Source organism: Phoenix dactylifera, chromosome 16, assembly GCF_051530095.1.
Source record: "Phoenix dactylifera cultivar Ajwa chromosome 16, Ajwa_hap1_PhDact_Kaust_v1.1, whole genome shotgun sequence".
NCBI lineage: Eukaryota > Viridiplantae > Streptophyta > Magnoliopsida > Arecales > Arecaceae > Phoenix > Phoenix dactylifera.
The window spans coordinates 23,019,515-23,036,156 of record NC_143205.1 but is presented as its reverse complement, the minus strand read 5'-3'; the positions used below and the strand labels follow the sequence as shown (position 1 = coordinate 23,036,156).

Genomic DNA, 16,642 nt, shown 5'->3' with positions numbered 1-16,642 from the left:
ATGTTTAGCAACCATGCAACCGTAAGTATTAAGAGAAATAAAAAAGGCAATATATTATTTATTTAAATGAAAAACAAAAGTGGATAGGGCACACTTAACCAAACAATTTGTGGATTAGGAGATCTCAACTACAGGCTCATGAATCCACTTTATAATTTCCTTTAAAATATAGCTTTATTCTATTATGTGCATCTTCCTATCATCCCCTTAGACAACTGTCGAACACTCTTGGATACTTGATGACAAAAGCTTTTCTGCATTCAAGAATCATTAGTATAAGGCTATAAGCATTCAGGGCTCCTCATCTAATGGCTTCTTATCTTTCTTTATATAGATGCATTCTAGTAATGGTTATTTACAAGTAATTCCATTTTTGACTTGGTTGTTGCATATGCATATTGGAAAGACAACACCATGTATAAACAGTCTGTATAAAAGATCTCTTTTGACACGCATACTTGCACCTCCACAGTACAAGATGCTTTCAGGAGGTTTCAAAAACATTAACAAATACACATATATCAATGTTCTACGTATGCGATAAGGCCCATAACAATGTTGTAAACATAATGAACCAAAGCCACACAAACCGACTTTGGGGACCATGGCCATAGGCACATAAAATCCATTGCAAATTTAATTCTTTCCTATTAAAACTGCACTCCGCAAGGGAATAACAATGGCATCCACCAACAGCTGACATAAGTCAATTATGTTCCTGATGTAATCAACATGGAATCAATATTAAACAAACATGTATGGAACCTATCAAAGTGAAATTAAAAGCATCACTATTAATCATATGATTCTTAAAGTACAGACACTTGCATATAAGATAATACAAGAACAATCAGTTTTAATATATGCATGCAACAGAGCCACAAGCATGGAATTGTCTAAATCAAAGGACAGTTGTAATTTTCACCAAGCTGTGTCAGTGACTGACAAATTTTCAGAACCAAAAACATACTACATTCCATATATCACAAGAAAAATCAGAAGAGCAATTTTAAGATATGAAGCATTCAATAGCTATCAAGAAAAAACTATGGAAAAAGAATCAAATCAGTTGACATTACAAATTGCTCTTTCTCACCAGTAAAGGTAGCCGACCATGTGTGAATACGGGATTAGCAATAGCCATCTCACCAAGAGCAGTTAGCATCACTGAGAGATTCTTCTGTATACACCTAACCTTCTCACGAATAGATGCTTCCTCCTTCAGTAGCAACTCCCTTGCCTCCTCCTTTGCTGTTTTCGTCTTGTCCACATGAGCTGCAAAAGATATTAAAATTATCATAACTAATAAAAGGGATCAAAGGGATTAGGCAGCTGCAGAAAGAATTAGTGGAACTGGGACATACCATTTTTTTTGGTAGACTTCCCTAAATCCTTTTTCCCAGTAGTTGCAGCTTCTCTTTTGTTTGGCTCTTTCTGAACTGGAAGACTAGCTGAAACATTCTCCTATAAAAAGCATTAAAAAAGAATATCCATAGTTAAATATCATGACATGCGTAGCAAAAGCAAAATGAAAAGTATAAAGATTTACCAAGCCATCTTGATCATCATAAACACGGAAACGACCCTTAGCAAGTTTCATGTTTTTGGCAGTGACAGTCTCAGCAACATATATGCCTTGCTCACTTGACAATTGTCCTTCTGGAGTATTAAAAATCTGCACTAGTGATGGTTTTTAATATATTTCCATTCAAGAAAAAAGTGAATTTTAAGCACTACTAGTCAGAGGCTTTCCTTTTACACATGTAGAATATCTGAAGTTGCATTATTAAATAAAGAAAAAATATCTTGCAAAGCTTCAAAAAGAAATGTGAGAAAGAAAAAATTGAATGCCCATAATCATCAAGCCTTGTTCACGCTAGCTTCATGAATGCTTGTTAGTTAATCAAAAGAAAGATTACGTGCAAGCAGAAAAAAATTATACATATAGAAAAGACACGCACGTGGATGCGTACGCAACATAAGAAATAACTTGAGTGAGAATGGAACCACAGGCAAATAAATCAAAACAACCTAATAGAATGAAACCCCAGGAAAGAATCCAAAGCTATTTATGAAAGATCAATCCACATACCCAAGCAATAGATGTGACATGAAGACAAAAGCAGTACAAGATTCATAAATACAAGCAAACAAGATGTGGTGTGCCAATCTCATCCTAGCCATAAGGGTGAGTATCATGCTTTTAATAACATATAGATGCATGAATTCTAGTAACCAAGTCATCAATGACCCATAAAAGTATAGATGGAAACGACAAATCCAAACACAAACAGAAACATATATTTTGCAGCAATATAACAACAATATAGCATCTCATTCCACCTAAAACATATATCCCTATTATCATCAAAGGGGCTGATAGAATGCAAGATATCCAGTAGGGCTGGAAACGAGCTTAGGCCGGCCCAAGGCCTGTTGAGCTAGGCTGGCTTCAGGTCAACCTCTGGGCTTGAACATAAAGAAAATATAGGTAGAGCTTTAGCCTCAAACCTCGAGCCCGATTAAATTTTGGGCCTCAAACCTATCCCTAGCCCAAACAGACTCTAGCCAAATTCTCAGCCCATGTTCCCTAAAGTATCTTTGCCCCCTCCTTTTTGTCCCATTTTAGAGCTCGACACCCTCTCTCTCTCTCTTCCCCTCCTCTCTTTCCCTCCCCCTACCTGATCCCCTCCCTGCCCCCTCCTCCTCAACAATATCCTCTAATCTCTCCTTCCACCCAATCCGCTACTCCCCTCTCTCCCCACATTCCCCCACAGCCCCACTTGATCTGTCTTTTCTTGTTTCTCCTCCTCAAACTCATCCACAGAAGACAGAATGCGGACTATACCCCTTCTATCTTCCCATAGTGGGCGGGCTTGACCTAAGTCAAGGCCTTTCAAATATTTGGTCAGGCTTGGATTCAGACTCTTAAAAAAGTTTTCGAACCTAGGCTAGGAGGAAAGAACGAAATTTTTTCAATCTCGGGCCTGGGCAACAAGAGAACCCAGCTTGGCCCAGCCCGATTCCTACCCTACTCTTCAACGAGAGTTTTTGCTATTATCTATCAAATCTCATCAAAATAAGTTAGGTTTGTAGTCTCAGTATCGGACCCCTTAACAGTACCATGGCGGTATAGTGTCGATACGTCTGGTATGGAAGTTCAATCGGCATACTAAGCCTCGATTGGATACCAATACAACATGGTATTGTATGCCTGATATAGGGTAGTATACACATGTACTGCAAACCTTGATAAAAACTCAAGGAAGAGAAGGCTGAAGCAAAGAAATAAAATGAACAAGAATGTTAAGGTCATAATGGTAACTTTAAGTTAAAAACCAATATTAAAAAAGATATCATTATTCAAGGCTTCAAGCCTTCTCCCATCAATATGCGGTCTGCTATGAAGCACAACTCAAACTACAAAATAGTCCTCTAAGGGTTCCACAATTTTTTACAAGTGACAATCAACTTGGCATTCAAGCCATCAAAAGTTGGTGCGAAATTTTAGCCAAGACAGCTATAGCAAGAAGGGATGAGTATAAGGTTGCAAAAACAATAGACTAGTAAAGAACGGAGAAAGAGATCACATCAGAATAATACATCATATATGCATTTCTAGTAAAGAACGAAGGTAAGAAACCAAAAGACATGCATTCAGAATAACATATCACCATGCTTTACTGAGAGTATCACATCAACATACTATATAGTACATCATATAATGTTCTACATGACCTGAACCCTACAATCAAGAAGACTATAAACAAAACCTCAAGCATATGGTAGCAAAACTGTACAGCCTGTATAAAGAAAGGAGAAGGAAATTGAAAGGAAGAAAGAATAAAAGAACAGTCAATTAGTCCACTACACTATACTGTTGGAGGTTGAGCTAAATATACAGTGTTTTATACCAGACCGGCCATGTAGCTACAAGCATTGTAATGACAAACTACAGTCAACCTCAATATTCCATGTGTATCAATATTTTAAAAGACTGTAGGTGACATATGGCAGATAGGGACCACCAAAACCTCTAAAAAATACTTAACAATCCAACAAATGAAGCATAAGATATGAAATAAGAGGCAATGAGCCGGCGGAAAATATCCACATGGCATCATCCAGTATTACTCCATATATCTAACTCATCCTTTATGCTAAAACATCATGAAAAATGATAAGGTCAGCACCTAGGCAGCCAAGGTAAGCTCCTTTTAGAATATTGGAGCTTTCACAACAAAATTATACTAAAAGCTGCCCATATAGGAACCACAAAACAAGAATAAAGCTGGTATTGGAAGGATCAAAATCCAAAAGAACGGTAGATTAATACATCCTCACGCTAAATTGGGTGACAAAAGCATATTAGAATATTGGAGCTTTCACAACAAAATTATACTAAAAGCTGCCCATATAGGAACCACAAAACAAGAATAAAGCTGGTATTGGAATGATGAAAATCCAAAAGAATGGTTGAAGGGTTTGAGTTGTGAGGCATTAGCTGTCAAAGAGAAGAGCAGAGACATGCTTGAATCATATCACCTTAATATCATTTTCTGACAGAGTATCGTGCAAAGAGAAGTCCGGAAGCTTGCTGAAGTGCTGTTAAGAACAGTACATTTGACAGAAATGGCCATGTTAATCACAATATATAATCAAAATTCTGAATCAAAATTAAAACAGAACAACTGATACTGACTCTTTCAAACTCTAAAAATGTGTCATGGGGTGTTATTGTCATTAATGTTGATAATGCACATAATGCTGCACGCTGTTCCAGAGCATTGGAACTCCACAATCCCATTGGCCCAAGTAAATCCTGGGAGAAACAAATTATGATATAGTGAATAACAAAGATATAAAGATTAGCATAATCTTCAATTTACCTATTTACTTGCAAAATATAATAATATACAAATACAATCGAATTGTTTACCATTACCTCATAAATCATGGAGTTCCAACATCTAACGTAAGAGAAAAAATTTAAACATAATTTGCAAGGATGAAATTAAATAAACATTGGACCATGAGAGAAGTTATGTGTCACTTCAAAATAAATATATTCAACCAGCAGATATTGCTCAAGTACCATCTATGGTACCAACAACTGTTGGAGGATGAGTTCTTTTCACAATATAAAAATTGTTTAGATGAACTGGACATGGATATTGAATAAAAATAGAACATGAATGAGAGCAGTAACATGTGACAGCAAAGTAGAAGAATTCAACCACCATAAGTTGTTAAACAAGCATCTTCATAATGCCTCACATAAGCATTATTGAGCACTAGGATCAAGTTTTGCAGCAGCAAAAGACACAGAGCTAGTGAAAGAAATGGGAGTCAAAAGAAATTTTCCCTGGAAAGTACATACTGAGAATGATGACTATTTTGCTTATTGGACCATAAAACAGAGTGCATAACAGCTAAATCAAACACATGCAGTGGCCATTGGATTTCATGAACAGATATTGGCTCAGCATGTGATATAAGACTAAGAACAACCAGTGCCTTTTGTCTAAGGTTGAGAACACGGGGACTAGTTGAAGTAATGAGCCTCCCATTAGTCATTTCTAGACAGTTAAGTTAGGCAGAAGGAGAAGACTCCCATAACTGGAAAGAGATCGGCATTTTCAAGATAGCATGCTGTCCAGTTTCAAAATCGCTATTGCAGTTCCGCAACATTAGAAGTTCAGCAAACCATTTGTATGACATATTTCCAATTCCTGGTTTCCTACCAATAAAGAAATCTCAGTCAATGAAGTTGATTTCCTACATCTACATGGCCAGCATAAAGATTGGCTTTGAAGAGGATCTAACAGAAGATATATGCTAGAAGAGCTCGAGATATGCTAGAAAAGGAAACTTGTCCTTATTATCTACTTGTCGTTAGATAATGGTGCCCTTAGGTCAGGCAATGAAGTTGATTTCCTACATCTACATGGCCAGCATAAAGATTGGCTTTGAAGAGGATCTAACAGAAAGTATATGCTAGAAGAGCTTGAGATATGCTAGAAAAGGAAACTTGTCCTTATAATCTACTTGTCCTTGGATAATGGTGCCCTTAGGTCCTCCCTTTACCCCTAATAAGGTGTTATGAAAGGGAGACATTACTTCTTCCAAAGATTTTAAATGCTCGGTGTTCTATAACAAGATCCTATGAGCAAGAGAGAGAGGGAGAGGTCAATAGGAGTTCGCTGTTAAATTTCTGTTCAAATTGTTGACAGGTTGTGGACTAACTCTATCCTAACCATATGTTAATAAAACATTGTTTAAGGGTAGGCTTTATCCGTGATTTTGTGTCAATATTCTATTAGACCAATAGCTATAAAAACTAGCATCAACGAGATTGTAACTTTAGATTGCCCATTCAAGTAAAACCATGCTGATAACCAGGATGCAAGTTCAACTTGCGATAGATCCATCTCCAAAAGATTATGGTATAGATCTCTTGCACTATGAGGAGCCCATTTAGTTACCCTCCAACTTCCAATGGTCATTTATTAAGAATTACAATTGGTGGCTGAAGTTTTAGCCATGTTTTTTAGCCTCTTATGTTGACTTCTAGTCTTCTGGGGCAATCTTTTGGGTTCTTCTAGAATCAAATAAACAAACTTCCAAGGAATGCAGTTTGATATTTTAATTAATAGTTAAGTGTCCCACGCCTATGCCAAAACATAGACAAGTCAACAGAATGTAGCCCATGGTCTGCCGTACCGATCGGTATGGGTCGGTACAGGCCGATACGTACCGGTACCGGACGGAACCGATACAATATAGCTATATTTTTCGGTTCCAACTATTCGCAACACGTACCAGTTGATACCGGCCGGTATCGGCCCATACCGAACCGGTACCGAACCGTACTGACCTCAAATTTTTTTTGGCTTTTGGCCCGGACCAGCCAAACCAGTACAATACCGGTTCGGTTCGGTTCGGTACCGATATCGGTGCCCACCGGTACGTCGGTATGGTCGATACAGCGGACCATTTGTAGCCGCATCTTTTTTTAAAATATTGTATTAAAGGCCCATTTTAAAAAGCTCTTCTATAACCAAAGTAGCTGGTATAACTCTCTGACAAATTTCTTAAGGGTGATAATGCTTAGAGTCTCTCTTATCCATTATACAAATGTGAAAGATTTCCTTTATCATCCATTCCTCTACCCTAAGCAGAATTACTTTTGTAGGCGTTCCAACAGGATAACTGCTTTTTCTTTCCAATATTCGATTGTCATTTGATACTACTTTTGTAGCTGTTTATAGGGATGTCAAGAATGAAAGAGATTTAAAATTCTTTTCAGTATCGGTAAGAGAGTTATACCAATCTTCACATGCTTATAAGCAAGGTCCGTAATCTTGGTATTGGTACTGTATCGGTACCGTACAGTACACCTCTATACCAGAATAGCTTTCAATTTTCATCTCTTAACGCATCGGTACAGACTGGTACGCACCTTGATACGCCTCGATACGAGCGGTATGGAGCTTATACCGACTTGAAGGTGTGTTTTGTATTGGTTTTCTTCCAGTACGGTACGGTACGGGGCAGAACAGCAAACCTTGCTTATAAGTATTAGAGAATACAAACTATCTATAATGGCAATTAATAATTCTAGCATGTGAAAGCGAATAAGGATGCTCCTCGATAATGCTATCTTTCATGAGTTCAGAAGTCAAGTGAGTTGACTTTATAGTTGCTAAGCTAACTAAAAAATGGAATACAAATGAAGGTTGTGATGCTTCTGAGGGAGCAAATAATGGTCAGCGTAATTTTAAAAAGGATGGACAATCATGGTTTGTCATTTTGTCTATTTTTTGTTATTACAAGTTGAACTCTGGGTAAGAGGTCCCATTCTTCAACAGATTTAGAACTGGCCTTAATGCTCACCATCACCTTGCTGGCCATAATGGCATTTTGCTGCCATTCATACTCAGCACCATATTCTTTGTTATATTGCATGTTTTCAATCAATAAAACACCAGAAATACCTACTACCTCTATTTAAAAAAATGAAGGGGGAAAGATGTCTGAACGTCAATAGTTACAATCAACATTACCTTGCAAATTGTCCCAATGTTTGCAGCCATTATCTCAATAATATCATATCCATGCTTCTGCAAGCTTCTTCGGAGCCTCTGAAAATAGTTTACAAAAACAGCTATTTAGTAGGATTACTTGCATATTGATACATAGACTTTCATTTTTGATTTTAGACAAAATGAACTAATATAACTAATCAACAGGCAAAGCAAAAACCTAGTTACAACTGAACAACATGAAGATATCAACACTACACTGTTGAAAAAAAAAAAAAAATAAGTGCCAACAGAATATAACATTAAAAAAAACTTTAATATAAAAATTGACACCATCCGCTTTAGATCTTCATATGTAGAGGATGTCTTCAGCAAGAGCAAACAGTTCTAAGTCAAGGAGATTATATAGTCTATATTCTTAAAATCCGAGAAGAATGTTAACTAATAAGTTATGTCATATCTAACTTGTGGTCAGAAATAGCTTCCAACAGCTTATACTTGTTACTTCAGATTTACCACTTTTTAACCCAATTTTCAATTGTTCACTAGGTAACCATACCCCAGACTAAGAATTTCCATGCCAGAACCGAGGCACGAACCGGTTGCCTGGCGGAACAGGCCAACACAGCCCCGTGCCATTCCATGCCGGCCCATACCGACATAGTAAAGGAGGCGGGGGAGAAGGAGAATGGAAGAGAGGAAGAAAGAGAGAAGGGGGAGAGAGGGAAGGAGGGAGAAGAAGTGTGGCAGAGGCAGGCAGAGGGCCGGCGAGCCATGCGGCACAGGTTTTGCCGACTTCATATAAAAATCACGAAAATAAAAAAGGGCCCTATTCGAGACTCCTGTTTCGAATGAAATAGGAGAACCGGAGGCGGAGCCCCTCCTCTACCCCTCCATGCAAGTCCCCAGCCCTCTGCCGGCCGGCCTCCACCTTCCTCTTTCTTCCTTCCTCTCCCTCTCTCCCTCCCCCGCTTTCTCTCTCTCTCTCTCTTTTCCTCTCTTTCCTTCTCCTTTTTCCTCTCCGTCGCCGGTTTCCCGTTTTGATTGTTGGAACCATCCCGATTCGCCGTTGGTACGGCTCGGTACGCTCCAAATCGGGTGGTTCAGAATGGTTCTGCCGACCATGCCCCGGATATTCGAACCCACTGCTAAGGAATAAAACTTTTCCGGACTTAGTTTTCCTTCTGTAAGGTGGCCTAAAAATTATATTGGTCCAGATTTTGAAACTCTATAAACAATGCTCAACCAAGACACCACGTCATATATGAGTGGTGACCAGCATAGTTCTTCAAAGTTCTCTCTTTTTGCTCATATCTACTCAGGTTTGCCATATTACCAATCCACAACTAAGTAAAAGAAAACATCCTTAAAGAGAAAGTTCCCTAACTTTCTGCATAGGCCAACAGTAAGTAGCAAGAATCGAGAAACAAGACAGAAACTTAGGAACAGGAAAAGCAAGGAGCACCAAGGAAGCACATGAGTATAATTGACCATTAAAAAAAAAACCACTAATTTGTTGAATGGTCTTCTCGAACAATGAATTTGCTGTTCAAATTTACCAAGAAGTAAGTAGAATAGTATTTGAAGTTTTGAACTAATGTTGGTCACTATATTTTGTGGTAGCAATATTAAGAACTTGGCAAGAAAGGAAGTGGAAGCATCAAGTGGCAGCTGTGAAAATGAGATAGCAGATGGGTGCAGCACCTCAATTAAAATATTTTCCAGCTACTGGATCATAGTTTTCCACTCCCACATACTGATGATGAGAGGGAAGCGAAAGCATCAAGAGGCAACTGCTGGAGCAAGATTCCAGATTGGTGTGACACAAGTAACATATTTGAGCCACTAGGTCGTAGATTTCTACTCTCATATGATTGCAGTACATAAGTCTTGCATCTAATTCTGGTCAAAGCAAAAGCTATTAGGCGTTCAGACTTTAATGAGATCTTCATCAAATGAACTTGATACCAGATAAATCTGGACAAAAAAGGAAAACTTTTTTGCGTTCAATTAGAATTTGCCTCAGATGACAGAGATTAACAGAAAAAAAACCTGTTTCTTTCAAGAGAGACTCCTCATATTGTTTTAGCACATACGATCTACCAGAATATCTTGTTACATATGGAAAGTTAGACTGCAAGCTAGTTAAAATTTAGTCATTGTACCATAAAAAAAAAAACTCACCCATCAGAAAAGTCAAGACATGCAAAAGTTTGAAAGTTTATGATCATGAAGAAATAAAATTTTACCTTTTGAAAAAACTAAACAAGAAAATGATACCTCAGACAGAGACTCTGTTTCCAAGATCATCCATTGCAATCATGAAGTTATCATTGGAGCAAATTGAAATACGGAAAAATTACTAATAAAATAAAAAATGAAGGAGGGTGGAGAAACATTCACAAATATATACAGATACCTACAGATACAAAATAAAACAAGGGACAAGTATATAGAATCACCAGTTACATATTAAAAAGTTGTAAATCATTAAAACAGGTCCTGTGTTCATATTTCAAACAGTGAACTATTAAAACCAACAAATAATATTAAATATGGCATTTAATGCAACAAGAGGCTACTACTTTGCAAAGAACAAATATATACCTTCCAAACTCCACTACTGCAACTACCGCCAGCAATGGAAGGATGGTGTGAGCAAAAGATAAGCCGAGAATAAGATCCTGGGCTACTGGCAACAGCTGCAGGCGCAATCAGAAGCAAACATTTCACTAAGACTTCGATGGACGGAATGAACGGCATTTGGGTGTCAGTAGAGCTTTCGGAATCACTATTCAAGCAAACAAGTATGACAATTAGGTTAAGATAATGATACACAGTCAAATGAATACACAAAAAAATGAGAAAAGCTCTTAAAATTGTTATGCAGTGAGACTCCATAACATTTAACTCATTTCACCCTAGAAAAGAAAAGGCAGTACCAGCAACCATGGACAAGGTGATGAATGACTAGGCAATTATTCTAAATCAGCTACAATTTTTTAAGGAACATGTTTTATTCAGAAAAATATTGCAACATTAGAGATATCTTCATTGCATGCATGACCTGCCTCTTTTGAACAGAACTTGAATGATGACAACACTTCAAACCAAAAGACAGTAAACAACTAAAAGGAACAAACCTTAGTTTCATTAGTGTCACTCTGTCTCCAATTACTGACAACCAATTTGTAAATTCAAGAAGAAGTTCCACCGCCAGATCCAGAGAGGAGATAATCCTGCTGGTGGCATCATGAGCCACCTTGCGAACATCCCAACTTGGATGGCATATTAGATAAAGTAGTAACTGTACGACAAACAAGAATAATATTATAAAAGACAGATCATCAATAACATATCCAATGATATGCAATACCTAATTCAGGTACCTGTAACAAGGTTTTGATAGACAAGAACTCTGACACTCTGCAAAAGGACACCAAAAAAAAAAAGAACATACCGGTTATTCCCAAAATTTACATTTTCACATTTCATAAGAACATTACATAAAAATGCTAATGGGCACCAAGAAAGAGTTGAAAACCTGTACGGATGTTCAACAAGCAGAGCCCCAAGAAGATCTATAAAGGTTATACAATCTTCATTTGATAATTTTGAAACCTGTTGAGCAAAAGAGAAAGCAATAAAATGCACAAGTTCACCAGATAATTCTGTCGAGGTAATTAAGGAGAGTGGATTTTCCAACAAAGAAACCTTAATTTTTAATAATTATGGCTCCTCGTTTGTCATGAGATGCTATGAGATATTATGTCCCAGATATAGATGGTAATATTACAATTTTCATGTTCTGGAAACATCTTATAATGATGTATTACTTGAAAAAATTAGTTTCGAGTAGTTATTATTTTGGACCATATGTACATGGGGAACTAAAGCATGCATTGATTATGTGTTAGATGGGACGGATTTGTATAATTTTAAGACTATAAATGGCCACCGCCTAATTCTGAAGATCATATATGGCCACCCTATATAGAGCACATACTCTCAGGTGGTTTTCATATACAATTAAACCACCAAGCACGCACGTAAAAGGAGCATCCTGAGGTCTGGAATTTGCAGATGCTCCAGGTCTGGATTAACAAATTATGGTGGGGGTGGGTACCAAGCAAGGCAAGTAAATAAGTGGACCAAGCTAGTTGGTGCCCTGATGCCTTGGTCACAACATACAAGTCTAACTAAATGTCAATTAATTCTTTACATTCTTATTTAGTGTTTGTCATTTAGTATGCTGTTTCACTGATTTACTTGAACTATTAGCTTCTTTTGGATAATCAAATTACCAGACAATTTCTAGCTGGATGTATCCGTTAGCTAGTAACATGTCAGGTTGTAGCAAATAAGCCCTTAAAATTTAAATGGTTGCCAGCCCTCTGATTTATCTTTCTTACCAATTAAATATTAATTTTCAAGTCATTGTCCACATCTTCAATAGTAGATTGTATAAAACTGGAAACGTGTTGTGCTTTATGCACAACCCATGAAGTACAATTTTATCAGCTTGAATGGTAAGTAATTACCAGAGATATAGGCAGCAGCGATGAGTCATTTTGAGCAATCAATGCCCAAAGCTTCTCCTTCATCAGAGTTTCTTCTGTGAGACAAATAACGACCTCCAGGGTTAAAAATGCATCACTTTATTTTAATGTAGAATGAAAAAAATAATTATAGACAGCACCTGCTTTGGCATCAATAGAGACAATTTTGGCTACTGAAAAGAGTGCATAAATTCCATCCAACCTTTGTGTTGCTTTGCTAAAACCAATTTTCACTAGCTGAACAAGAGGCTCCAGTAAAGATGAGACCTGAAAAATAATAAAGTTGAAATATGTTGGCCTTCATAGAACAGTTAATCATTCTAAGCCCTTTTTTTGTGTCAACAATAGAGGTTACACCAGACAATAATGTAGTAAACCTTCTCACCCTTGTTAATGAGTCGGCATTCTTGCATACGAGTCGCAAACATCTAAGATGTCCCTTTCTTAGAGTCTCCTTCTCCCTTAAGCCCAAAGCAATAAAAGAGACAACATCTGGCTGAACAGCTTCAGCAGACCTCAACAACCAAGATGCCAAAGCCGACAGGATCGCCAGCTTCACCTCCTCACTTCCTGTTATTAAACTTGCAGGCAAAGAGTTACACACATAGAAGTGTCTAAGCTACATGAACAAAAGGAGAAGACGAGGGAAAACAAATAGATGAAAGGCATATTATATATTTTACCGTCGTCCTTGTAACAGGATAAGAGGAAACCAGATACAGAAGAAGCCAGTCTGTTAAATGTTTTCCCGCCTGGAGCCTTTGACAACTCTTGTAAAGCATTTATCATTCCAATCCTCTGGAAAGGGACTGCTAGTTTTCCCTCTGAGCCTGTTCAATCAAGCATGTTATCAAACTGATGTGATAGTTTATATTTAATGTCTTAATCTGAAAATAGCATCAACACAGTGCCAGAATAAGTGTAGTGTCAAAATAAGTTGTGGGCACTACATACAAATGCAACAGTCCAACAAATTTATTCAAAAAAAAGGGTTAAAAAAAGAGCCCAACCTCCTATTATGGCTTTTATGGCACTGAACATTGAAGGCAGAGCATCTGGATCACTGGACATTTGACTCAAACAGCCTACAATAGTCAAAGCCCTCATTCGTCTTGCTTCATCCACATGCCGAGCCTGTGGCAGGACAACAGAAAGAAATTCGAGCGCATACTTGCTTAAATCAAGATTGACCGATTTTAATAAATCTCCAACAGATTCCAACACAATCTCTGGATTCCGTTTTAGCATTTTGATGGACGACGGAACCACAAGGGTCTTAAAATCTTCATGCTCCAAATGCATGAGAAGTGGTTGAAAAGCTTCACCAAAAGCTCTTGATGGCCTATCCTTTGCATTTAGAATTGTTTTCACATACACTTCAAGGAATACTGGCTGCATTAAGAATGCAACAGATTCAGATGGTACAGCAAAAAGACAAAAGTAACAAGCAAACAGAAAGACCTATTGCCTCAAGAACTCGAAAGAAGAAGAAAAAATACAATTATATTGATAGAAAAAGATTGGTTTACCTTGCATTCCTCAAACAAGGAAGGAGTAGCAATTGAAAATTCAAGCAATATTTTGATCAGTCCAGCACCATCCCTACTGGAAATACTTGAATCCTTTAGCTCCCCTATGTACATCTTATAAATATCAGGAGACTGCAAGATGCAACGTAACAACATGAAGTGAATCTCATAGATCTGGATAAGATATTTTGTTAAAACTTAAACTTATCGTTGCTAATTGCAGAGTACCTCATAGAACAGTTGAAAAAACATATTCTTGCAAGCCCTACGTTTACGGAATGGACCTTGCATAATGTCTTGGCATAGGAATGTCTGTGCCATAGCGAGTCTTAAGAACCCACTTTTTGAAACAGAGGTAAATTGGCTCCATCTTAAAAGGAGGCATGACCACTTGAGAAGTTTGTAGCTTCCTACAGCACTGCGAATCTTTGAATGCTTCTCCATAGACTGAACAAGGGATGCAGCAAAACACTTCATGAAGGTAGTCTGCCCTAGAGCTTTAATAATCAAATCATCTACAGCCTTTCTTGACGGTCGGTCATCATATAAGAGCAGTGTTTGGAAAACAATATCAACCAATAATGATGCGACATCAGATGATAACTCTGCAAATTAACCAAGGCAGCAAGAAAAAAATATAATTTCAGAGTAAAGTCTTTAATTACACAAACTGGCTGGTTCACATCATGCCACTTGGGAGGGAAAATCTCAAATTTACACTTCATTGACACTTTAATAACATAACTTGGATTGGATTTAGACATGGACTTCTAAAAAAGAATATGAACTGGTATTGCCTTCTATTTAGAAAATAGATGTTTAGAATACCTTTGGCTGGGAAGATCTTCTATAGTTGACAACTTAGCAACACGTAGTTGGTCCAAAATATTCATTCAGAGTATTAAATTGTATAATAACTAAGGAAAATAGGTGAAGTACATCTATCATGACAACAGAATAATTTACACGATGTCAACCGATCATGTCCTTTACGCCGTCTGCTAAGGCAATCCTCCTCATAAACCCCAGTACATATAGAGCAAAACATGCAATCAAGAAGTAATCTTTTTTGCGTAATGGTTTAGACAACACATCAAACGTATCAAGAAGCGAAGAGATCATTCCAACTTCAACAGCAAATTTTAAATTTTTCAAGAATTTTCAAAACTAAGCAACTAAAAGAACAAAATTGATCAAGAAACAACATCATTCAATACAATCAAGACGACAAAGAAACCGTTACAGTCAACACTCAAGGCAACGGACTAATCAAGATTAGAAGGCCATCGAGTAAAGTCACAAAGAAACATCTTAGATGGAACGATAAGAAGCCAGGTGTCACCAGAGCTCTGTAGAAGGGGAGGCAGTGTTTCTCTGAAGATCCGAACGCGCTCCTTCGTCGAAGGCGTCGACACCTCGTCAGCCGCGGCTCTGAGAAGCTCCATGGGTTGCGCTCTAACTGAAACCCTAGAGATCGATAGAGAAGAATTCTAGCTTTTTCTTGGGACGCCTCGATCCCTCATGCCCGTCGAGGACGACCTGATGGGGGTACCTTCTTGTCGGAGGGGAGAGCTAGGGTTTTTGAAGGGCAGGCGACGAAGTGGATTATAAAATGGCAAGGGTGTAAAAATGGGTAGGTGGTGTCGAATCTCCGCACCTTCTCTAAATTGACGGATGTGTCCTTATAACGGCGGTATTAGGGTCGACAAGACCGGACCGGGCCGGATAGAAAAGGCCCTGTTCGGCTCGATAGAAATGGACCGGGCCGTAGCGCTTTTCCAGATTTTAAGTTTTTTTTTTTTTTTTGAGACCGGGTGATCTATACAACACGTGTACGAATGCACCCAATAAAATCGAAAAATAAAACGTCCCAGAGCTTCCGAGGCAGCTCCCCGTCCCCTGCCCATAGGGTACTACTGGCATAGTTAGCCACATACGTGGCCATCCAATCCGCAGCCCCGTTAGCTTCTCTAAACACATGCTTCGCCTGGACCACCCCTCCATCTCTCATCATCATCCATATATCGCAGATTAAGGGATGGTCAGCACCAACCTCTGACCCCAGATTTTAAGATACTCGGAAGGGCATTTAAATCAAATCGTACCACGTCTTGCCAATCGCCACTTGGCAAGGGTGAGCGTTCAATGCCGAAATGAGCCCACGTTGGCACGGCTCTGCAACCATTGGACTCGATCTGCCAGGAGACCTGGGTTGCGGCCCAGGTGGATAAGGGCTGTGGATATAGAGACTGTGTGTGATTAGAACCTCTTATTTGTTCTCTACATATATATATTAAAAAAAAAAAGCACCAACCAAGCAAATTATATAAGTATATATATATATATATAATCATGTGATCTTGTTAATTGCTCTTGTGATTGCCTGTCCACATGAACAAGGTGACAAGAGCTTAGCGATGGGAGATAAAAAATTCATGGATTCAACAGAAACCTGAAAATAATATTAATGATGCAAGATTTCTTTGAGGGTTTGTTTTGATAGTCTTAT

The 16,642-nt window shown here is 38.1% G+C and overlaps 1 protein-coding gene across 1 annotated transcript in view; it reads right to left on the bottom strand.

Annotated features, from left to right (window-relative positions):
• Positions 1–15,791, bottom strand: part of ILA (putative protein kinase regulator ILITHYIA) — a 39,223-nt gene extending 23,432 nt beyond the window's left edge. The window contains exons 1-18 of the mRNA XM_008798177.6: positions 15,476–15,791; positions 14,362–14,738; positions 14,134–14,265; positions 13,615–13,996; positions 13,288–13,434; positions 12,990–13,174; positions 12,745–12,871; positions 12,587–12,660; positions 11,590–11,666; positions 11,435–11,471; positions 11,189–11,352; positions 10,653–10,836; positions 8,067–8,144; positions 4,703–4,822; positions 4,546–4,605; positions 1,550–1,675; positions 1,365–1,464; positions 1,097–1,275 (exon numbers count right to left, since the gene is read on the bottom strand). Coding sequence (XP_008796399.3) covers positions 1,097–1,275; positions 1,365–1,464; positions 1,550–1,675; positions 4,546–4,605; positions 4,703–4,822; positions 8,067–8,144; positions 10,653–10,836; positions 11,189–11,352; positions 11,435–11,471; positions 11,590–11,666; positions 12,587–12,660; positions 12,745–12,871; positions 12,990–13,174; positions 13,288–13,434; positions 13,615–13,996; positions 14,134–14,265; positions 14,362–14,738; positions 15,476–15,578 — 2,652 coding nt within the window. The 5' untranslated portion in view covers positions 15,579–15,791. The remainder of the gene's footprint in view (positions 1–1,096; positions 1,276–1,364; positions 1,465–1,549; positions 1,676–4,545; positions 4,606–4,702; positions 4,823–8,066; positions 8,145–10,652; positions 10,837–11,188; positions 11,353–11,434; positions 11,472–11,589; positions 11,667–12,586; positions 12,661–12,744; positions 12,872–12,989; positions 13,175–13,287; positions 13,435–13,614; positions 13,997–14,133; positions 14,266–14,361; positions 14,739–15,475) is intronic.
• Positions 15,792–16,642: the final 851 nt, after the last annotated feature.